We start from the raw sequence: 10,167 nt of genomic DNA, 5'->3' as shown, positions 1-10,167 counted from the left end.
GATTTTGATGTATGTATGTAATCTCACGGTAAAGTAGTCCTTGAAGTAGGTTGTGGGTAGTGCCCAGCCTTGCCAATGGCAGATAGGAGTCAGCTCATGTTTAAAAACTTAGTGAAAGCACAAAAGCAGATGAAGTTCAAGTGCTATGATGGGCTTCCACATTTTCCTGTTGCTTGCACATTTAGGTTGTCTTCCCTTCCTGTGATAATGATTCTCCTTTGCTTTGCCAAGTTTCCTGGGTAGGTTGAATCCGATTCTAGTACACGTGCTTGTAAACACTGTCCCTCTTCGGGACTTTGGCAACTTAGGAGAAGAAAACTAGGAAGTATGCCTCCTCAAACCTACCATGGCCCAGAGAAATAAGCCATGACTAGTACTTGTGAACCTTAGAGAGGATTGCCATGTCGTAGACAGCCAAGCAGGGCAAGTGGAGGGTTTTATTTATCACTTAAGTGTGTTGGATTTCAGGGCAACTAAACATTTAACTTCTTTAGAAGAGAAACCCAGGTAACTGGAAAAACAACTGATAACCACCGTTTAGTAAGAAAAGACAGAGTTCTCAAGTGCTAAGACTCACTTTATTGAATATCTTTTCCAAATATTAGCATGATAAAAGCCAAGGAAAGGGAGGAGGAGGAGGAGGAGGAAGTGGGGAGGAGGTTTGGAGCACTGCAACAGTGGTAGGTCACTTGTGGGGAAGTCTCCAAGACCTTAGGAGGGAAGATAGGATGGAGCTGGGGAGCTGGTGGTGGCACCTCAGGACCCTTGGCTCTAACACTCATTCCTGTTGAAGCTCTTGACGATGGGTGAACTTGATGTTTTATGAACGGCCTCACAGGTATAGCTGTTATGTTGTTCATACTCTGCCTTGGTCAATGTGAGGGTGCTGCTCATGCTGTAGGTGCTGTCCTTGCTGTCCTGTTCAGTCCAACTGTTCAGGACGCCATCTCGTTTTTCACTGCCATCAACCTTCCACTTGACATTGATGTCTCTGGGGTAGAAGTTGTTCAGGAAACACACGATTGAGGCACCTCCAGATGCTAACTGCTCATTGGATGGTGGGAAGATGGATGCAGTTGGTGCAACATCAGCCCCTGAGGAAGGAAGCACAGGGGATGGTATGAAGTAACAAGGAAGGTCTCCCTTTCAGTGCATTATGTGTGAACAGTTATGTTATAGACAGACACACAGAAAAGCACACTTATCGCTATAGATAAGGAACAAGGGCTAGGATGCACATGTATACGATCTTGTTGGTTCTAAGTTATTCCCTAGTTCCTAGCTACTTCTTTAGAAAGTAAACTGGGTCTGACCCTTTGAAGCTATTCTCAGGCTTCCTTCTATTGCCTTTCTTCCCTGAAACTACATTCTTTCCAGTTCCAAGCTTCAGACAGAGACCCAGACCAGTTTATCTGACAACCCTGATGTTTGGGAGTCTGAACACAAACACGTAAGGTAGGAGCAGAAATTGGCTTTCATTTTCTCCTGTCTTTTCCAAGGATACTCTGATATTAGCCTCTCTATGGCTTCCTTTGGTGTGGCCAAGCTAAACCCTACAGTATGGTTGGGGCCTTAAGCCAGGGTCTGTATTTGGGTGTCCAGAGACATTCTGAGCACTCACTAGAACCTGGTCTAATGGTCTGTAACCGCATGGGACAATTTTTAGCCACACCAGAACAGGTCAACTGTAATCTGGGCCACCTGTCTAGGAGGAACTGGCTGACTTCACTTCTGATCTTAAGCCACTGCCAGATGGCCTCTCGGAAAGTCCCCTCTGTTGAGAAGCCGACCCTTGGGTGAGAGAGGTAGTAAAAACGAAAACCGAGAGTTCTTTACCAAGAAAAACAACAGAATTATGAGCAGCCTTTTCCCCCTTTAAATAAATTAATACTTAAAAAGGAGTTGACACCATTTTAAAGTAATTAAAAGTAGTTAAATAACTTAATGACTCTAAAGTAGTTTCAAGAGTTTTAAAGGGTCCTTAAATAGTTGCCTTTGGCTGGGGAAGGGTCAAACACAAAATCTAATAAATAAACAGTTTTCAAAATTATGGGATTATAGTTAAACATTTTTCTATCACAGAATTAAAGTAGTGGGAAATACTTTTGTGCTAAATTTTTATTAGTCCTATTTTTGTATGAAGAAAAATATCCTACCTAACCAGTTAAGATCATGTCACAAATTTATCTGATTTTAACCAGTTAATATAACATATAATTTAATGGAGTTTAATGAGAGTTCAGTCAAAGATTTACCTTGACTTTTGCTGGTTGTAGATTTTACCTCTAAAAGATTATATACATTAAGCTTTTAATATAACACTGGATAAAACAGTCTCTGCCTTTTCTAATTCCCTAATAGAAAATTAAAATAAGGGAATATAATGATAAATGAATTTTATTTCTGAAATCTCCAATAAGTAACCCTTTCCTTGTTTTTCTCACGTTAGTGTAGTCTGTCACATCTCTGTTCTCTTCAGACTAGTAGCTCTGTTCCTATCACTGTGCCTCTGGAAAGTGGTCCACACGGAGCAAAGGGCGCTACCGCGGGGTTCACACGGCCCTTAGCGGCAGGGTGAATGCCAAACGGTTGGCACAGCCACGGGGTCACCCAGTTGTAAAGAAGAGATTGCGGACCGTTTCAGTCCATTGCTGGCGATATAAAAATACAAGCGACTAATAACTGGGAAAACGAAGGGCCAAAAGTCTTACAAAAGAACCGTGACCATTAAAACATATAGTTGAAACTCAACTGTATTTCTACTATTATAATAAAAGAGATCAATTCAAATTTACTTTCATGTAGAAATGAGACAAAGGAAAAAAAAAAACCCTCGAGCTGTCTGTCAAGAATTGGTTTCTACAGAGTCTCTCATTTTGACATTTTGTGACAGATTTTAGACTAAGAATCACACCTCTTCTGATTATTCAGCAAGCCACGGTATCTACACAGCAAGCAGTCATTCTTTCAGTTTACTGATTATTTCAGGGCATACTACTGATTTTTGTAGTCATTAAAAACGTAGGAGACAAAAGAGAGAAAGCAGCCTACGTTCGGCTCACTCAACTCTGCTATCCCACTTTTATTGCAAAACTCAAAACAGTATTTGTGGGAACTCAACACGAACAACTCTCCCTCTGTTCTCGGAGCTCCAAGCCCCTCTTTCATCTGCACGGTTTCAACCTCTGGGTCATTCAGTTTATCTCCAAAGTTTGCTCCCACATCCATTTTAGGAGCTGAACTTGACTTTAGCCCTTTTCTATCCTGAAGTTCCTTCGTTCCTCATCCCCCCAAATCTCCCACTCAAACGTCTAGAAGATCATGCTACCTGTGGTCACACCCAGGTCTCAATAACTACTCAGGTTTACTCTCTGGTCCAATCTCTTGGATGGCGACCACAGTATTAATTACTTTCTCCTCAACTAAAGCCTCTTTTTGCCCCTAATCTCACTAGCTTGATAAACAGAAAATCTGACACTGTATTCCACGTCAACTGATAATGAGACCTCTCTATTTTCTCAAGATTTTCTGAACTGACTTTAACTCCAAACATGAAAACCTATGTCTTACACATAAAAAAAGATGAGAAAAATGTACTTACGTTTTATCTCCAGCTTGGTCCCAGAACCGAACGTGAGCCACAGTGAGGACTGTGACATGCCCCTCTCTACAAAAACCTGCCTGTGAAGCCAGTCCAACTAGCTGGGCCAAATTCAGAGGAAAAGCCCAACTCTTTCTTCTACATTCCCCTTACAAAACTGGTCTCAGAAGCCCAAGACAAGTTTTTCCCTCAGCTTTCACACTGGCTGTTTTCTGGGGGATCTTCTATTGATGTACAGGTTGCCAGGAATGGCTCATTTAGCCAAAATGTCAAAAATTCACACAAGTTACCCAACAGAACCAAAATGTCACAAATAATTGAGCAAAAACTACTTACGTTTTATTTCCAGTTTTGTCCCCATGCCGAACGTGAATCACAGTGATTCATGTCACTGTCCCCCCCTTTACAAAAACCTGCCTGAGGCTGATCTAATTAGATAGGCCAAGTTCAGAGAAAAACTGTTTCTTTCTCATTTTTCCCACAAATCTGACATGAGGTCAGTCTGTTTGCTCAGCTTGTACAGTAGCTAGATTTTTGGTTCTCTTCTATTTAAGTTTTGGGTTACAAGGAATAGTTCATTTATCCAATGTCCACCACAAACTCATACAAAGGACAAAATGGGACCAAAACTTCACAAGCAGTTGAGCAAAAATGTACTTAGGTCTTATTTCCAGTCTGGTCCCATCACTGAACATGATTTACAGTGATTTAACTTCTACCTCTATAAAGCCCTCCCTAGGTAGACAATTATCCCTCTTCCCCTTGTTTAATTACTTTGGTTTAGAAAGCCTAAAATTTAGCCTAAAAATCATTCCAACCTCCTGTGGGACAGTTTTCCCTCCTTAACACCTGATCTGAGAATGGAATTTGCTACATCCCTGAAATCCCCTTAACAAAAACACACAACAAAGAACGAAGTAACAAGGTTACATTCAGTGAACAAGAGCTGAGAAGACTACTTACGTTTTATTTCCAGCTTGGTCCCCTGTCCGAACGTGTACACACACTGGTGTCCCTTCACTCAATCCCCATACAAAAACTGAGCATGGTCTGAGCACTGAGTCAGGGTTTGTCTAGGGCAGGCTACCCTGCTTCTTTGAGCATCTCTGAAACTATTACACTGAAATTTCTGAAATTATTACACTGACATTCATTCTCCAGAGAACATGTCTAGCCTATTCCCAGCTTTGCTTAAGGAGTTACTATGTATCTTTGCCTTGGAGAGTGCCAGAATCTGGTTTCAGAGTAAGATTTTATACATCATTTTTAGACATAGAAGCCACAGACATAGACAACGGAAGAAAGAGAGTTTGGATTCTACTTACGTTTGATTTCCAGCTTGGTGCCTCCACCGAACGTCCACCACAGTGGTAGTACTCCATTGTCTGGCTGTACAAAAACCCTCCTCACTGAAGAGGAACAGAGCAGTGGGTAGCTGCTAAGACTTAACCCCCTCTCCAAGCATGCATGGAAGCTCTTGGGCTTCTCTGACAGAGAACTGCTGATTTTCATAGATGAAACTTCAATTCTTAGAAGATAATGTATTTCATTATTAATGTATATAATACTACATATTATATTTTTTTTTGCTTTAGAAGCATATCACATAGGACTGATTATTATTTGTTCATTGAAAAATAAAGTAATGGACTGGAGAGGTGGCTTAGCAGTTAGTGGCACTCACTGACCTTCCATAGGACCTTAGTTCCGGTACTGTAAGTAGGCCACAACTGTCTATAACTTCAGCTGCAAGGAATCTGTCAGCCTCTGTATCCATATGTACATGGCATTCACTCACACATAAATAAAAGAACTTTAAAAAGGAGGAAAACAAACAAATTGGATAGCCAGTTCTTTGCAAGTTTTCCTGGGCTGAGTGGTGGTGGTGGGAATTCTACAAATAATAAATTTTATTTGGTATTAATTTAGAACTCAGTAACATCTCTTAGTCAATAATAACTAAGTCTGTCTTTCTATTTGAACTTCTTTGCTTTAATGCTGTTTCATAGAAGGTACACAAAATTATACCTATATCTATATGTCAAGGTTCATATCCTTTGGAATTGAGTTATGGATACAATAGCAACCATTAATAAAGGAGAAAGATAAGCTTTTACTCATTGATTAGTCTGTTGTTAGGACAGGTGAAACTCAACTTTCACCAAGATCAACCACATTCATGATACCTTTGAAGTTAGTGTCTCCAATTAAAGACTCTGAAAGCTTGCTTTGAGTTTCAGCTTTATTTACTACAGTCTTGTTTCTCTTGTAACCATCCATTCCCATCCTCTTCCTACCACCCCAAAGTCCTTCCAATCCTGCCACGGCCTCCCACATTTACAAGGCAGCTTCTCTGCTTCTGAACACCCTTTCCTCCATAGGGTAGCTTAGAAATAGCTGTCATTCAAGATTCAGCTCAAGGGATTCTTTCTACCAGTGAGTTGGCTTTATGGTTTTTTTTTTTTTTTTTTTTTTTTTTTTTTTTTTTTTTTTTTTTTTCAAGACAGGGTTTCTCTGTGTAGCCTTGGCTGTCCTGGAACTCACTTTGTAGACCAGGCTGGCCTCGAACTCAGAAATTCGCCTGCCTCTGCCTCCCGAGTGCTGGGATGAAAGGCGTGCGCCACTATGCCTGGCTGTGAGTTGGCTTTATAGATCGGTTGTTAGGCCTTTAGAACCCATTTGCTCTTAGATCGTAAGATGTTTGCTATTTTATTAGCTAAGATTTTGGGAATTCTGGTCCATTATTTTTAATTGACAAGCACTCATCAGACATTTGCAGAATAAATGAAAAAAAAAAAGCAATCAAAAAAGTCAATAATATAGATCAGTGATAGTAATCTACAATAGACAAAAGGTTAGTACTGACCTCTACAACAATCAATTTTCTTAGAGAAATTGCAACTCTAACCAAGATTAGAGAGATCTACTTGTTTATGTTACTAGGGTTTTGCTAATCTGGAATGGCAGATTCTACATGTGTTTCACCAGAAGATGTAGAAAGAAAAGAGAAATTGTCAATAAAAAACTTAACTATGTAAAGTAGTTGATGAGCTCAATTAATATGGATCGTAAAGAGAATGAAAAGTGATTTTCTCTGTAGTTATGGAAGCGATATCAACCATAAAAGTTGACATTTGTTGAGAACTTATAAAATGTCAGACATCATATATGGCTCATTATATTTAGCTATCCATATGACTCTATGAGCTAGGAATTAATATTGTATGTCTGTGACATTAAAGAACAAAGCTTAGACCTAAATCTGCTGTTTATGCACTTAGTGCACACTTATCAGAGTAGACACAAGAGACAAAATTACCCAATAGGAGCAGCATGCATGTAAGAGAGAGAATACTGGAGTAGGAGGAAGGGAAACAAACCCCTTAGGCCATCCTGGGGTGGGAAAGGAGGGCTAAGTGTGCCCAGATGTCTGCAGAGACTATATTAGTTTTTAAAAGGTGAAAAGGATAGGAATACCAAATATCCATCGATAGGAGTTTGGATAAGCTAGTTTATGTAGAGCACAGGGAACACAAATCAGTTAATAAAAGGAAAATAGGTTTCTGGATATTTTCATGAAAATATGGGGCACTGGATACTATGTACGGTCTGACTGTAAAACAGATGCTGTAGTACAGGCTTCTTCTAGAAGGCTGCACAAGCTGTCCTTAGAGGGTTCCCCTGGGGCAGCTCAAGGGCAGTAAGGACACATTCTGTCCTCCTGTCTATTATACATGTGTGTTTACATTGCATATTGGCTGATTGTTATATTTGTTTATTTTATAATAGTTCATTTTCTACATTCATTTTATAGTTTTCAGAAACCATTTTAAGTTGTACAGGTATGCAGAGACTACACCATCAAAAATTTAAATTCTGAAATTACTATTTCTTTTTCTCAATTAACTTTTAAAAATATCTTTGAACAGAGTTCAAAAGTGGTAAAAACCTCTCTGGTTCTACATAGGAGATAATTTTTTCCAAACAGAGAATAGGGGACTATAACATGAGAGTGGACTGCATGAGTTGGCAGCGTAAGAGAAACATTTTGGAGGAAACAAGATCTAGTTTGAACTAGATCATTGTGAAGCCGTGTTTGGCCATACAGCGGTAGCTGATGGATATGGGCTAAGATTTCTACTCTAGAAGTGGTTGAAACCTTTAATTTGGGATTCATTATCTGCAGACAAAGAATGTGTCAGGAGCATTGATGAGGCTCTTCTGGGACCTATGATCCTGTAGAGTGTTCATGTTGGGTATTGATTGGTCTATTGAGGAAAGGCTAAGTATCTATAAGACAATCTGTGTGGTTCCTGGACTTAACTCACTAGAGTGATGGGAGTAGAATTCTGGGGAAGCACCTCAGTAAATTCATTCTTAATGTTGCTTCCCACGTCACCCTCACCAAAGTCAATCCTCAGAGTAATTTTTAACCTGTTTGTGGAGAGGGAAAGGGAGATGGGGAAAAGGAAGGAGAGGGAAAGGGAGCCAGTAAACATAAAAACACATCTTTAAATTATTCCCAACACACTTCACAAACTACATTAGTGACATCCTTAGATATAGCAATTCCAGAAACGTGTTTTTTTGTTGCTGTTGCTATTATTAAGTAATTTTTCCATAGTTAAACAGTCTTTTAAGGCAGTTTTTTTTTTCATATTAGTAACAGAGAGGATTATTCTGCATGTCAGGAACAATTTTGTTCTCTGTAAAGTTTGAAGGTCGTTGGCTTCCCTACCTGGCACTGGAATATTCTTGTCTGAGAGCTGCCTTGAAGTCTCTGGTCCAATTTTTTCTTCCCAGTTTATCAGTCACAGCAGAGTCCTACATAGTCAGCTCTTGCTTTGGATAGCCTTGTCTTTGGGTAGTAAATCACCATCTTGGCCAGGAAGGAGGGAGACAAAGGAGGTCATTTGAAGATGAGGTGCCCGTTTCCACTCTTGTCCTTATGCCCATTTCCACTTGTCCTTATGCCTGTTTCCACTTGTCCCTGAAGAAAGGCATGTGGGCACAAGTCAAGTCTTTTCCTGTGTGTGCATGTGTGCATGTCACAATGTGGCACAAAAGTCTAGTCCCAGTCTGGAAAATGAAGATGTGTCTCTTGATTTCAGGACATTAGGCTACAGCCATTTCACTTCGCATAAAAGAGAAAACAGTAAGTGGGTCAGGGTTTACTAACCTCAGAGGGGCTAAGCCTTTGAAATTTACATATTGGCTGCTGTGGGTTCCGGCTTACTATATACATGTGATAAACTGAATTCTGAGCTCTCTGCCTTCCCCCATGTGTCTGCCACTGACATATTGTGTTTGGTTGTTTTTATCACTGCAGTTTTGTTCCCAAGGTGTTGTAACTTGACGTATGTGTGTTATAATCGAATGGCCTTCTTTGGATAGATCATTGAGGAAGAAGGTGGTAAACTAGCTGGTTTGAAGATGTTGTGTCTTGTCCATAGACTTGTAAGGTTATTGTGCTAAGTAGAGGAATTAAATATGAAGATCAATCTGTAGGGAGCTCTAGCAGTAGTCATTGGATTGAACAAAAATACAACTGCATGCATTCCTAGCATAAGAGATATGGTCTGTACATAAGCTTATTAAGATAAAAAATATTTTCCCAAGCAGGAATAACAAGGCATGGGGCCGAACTGCCCCAAGATATTCCAGCGAGGGTTGTGGGAACCACTGGAGAAACACTTCTGTCCACACGCATGCTCTGGGCAGCCAAGGGTTGGGTGGATAGCTACTGCCAGTGAAGCCTGGGAACTGAAGAAACTGAAGAAGAATGTAGAGATCGGCTGAGGTCTAAGGACCCACCAGGCTACAACCTCATCTCCCTGCCTTCCACCTCTGCTTGAGCCTGTCTACTTTTAGTATTCCACTTTCCCATTTCATACTGCAATATAACTTCCTTTACCCCCTCACCTCTTCTTTTAAAGTACTTTTATTTACTTCTATGGGTCACGGTCTCTGGCTCCTGACCCCTGTCTAAACTTCCACATAAATACTCATACACAAAAATTAGAAGCTGGGATCCGCTCATGACAGAGAATGTTATCCCCCGCAGTTCCACTTATTTTCCTATCTTATTATATGACTGGATAAAATCCATAGTGTTTACATACAGTATTTTCATGATTTATTCATCAGTTTGTGAACATCAGGTTGATATTACTTTTTAGGTTTTGTGTCTAGAACATCAATAAACATGAATGTATAAGGATCTTTAATAGGATATAGCCCTTTGTACACATGTCCAGGAATGATATACATAGGTTTTATGGTAGTTCTGGGTTTAATCTTTTGAGAAAAGTTATACTTATTTCCACAGTGGCCACGCCAGCTTACATTCACACCACTAGTGAATAATGATTCCTCTTTTCCTTCATCCTCATCAGCATTTGTTGTCACTTCTTTTCTTTTAATTAAAAAAAACTTTTAATTAATTTTTTTGAGTTTTCCATCATACACCCCAGTCCCACTAATGTCCCTTTACTCTCATATCTGCCCTTTGCCCTTGCAACCTCCCCACTCCTACACATACACACACACACACACACACACACACA

At 40.0% G+C, this 10,167-nt stretch overlaps 1 gene segment (V, D, J or C); it reads right to left on the bottom strand.

Moving 5' to 3' along the window:
- Positions 1-559: 559 nt before the first annotated feature.
- The window catches only part of LOC110316708, a 69,894-nt gene continuing 60,286 nt past the window's right edge, over positions 560-10,167 (bottom strand). The window contains 2 exon segments of the V gene segment in view: positions 560-1,094; positions 4,927-4,962. Coding sequence covers positions 772-1,094; positions 4,927-4,962 — 359 coding nt within the window.

Source organism: Mus pahari, chromosome 2, assembly GCF_900095145.1.
Source record: "Mus pahari chromosome 2, PAHARI_EIJ_v1.1, whole genome shotgun sequence".
In the NCBI taxonomy this organism is placed as follows: Eukaryota; Metazoa; Chordata; class Mammalia; order Rodentia; family Muridae; genus Mus; species Mus pahari.
Note: the sequence above shows the minus strand (reverse complement) of the source record. Positions and strands in the feature narration are given on the sequence as shown.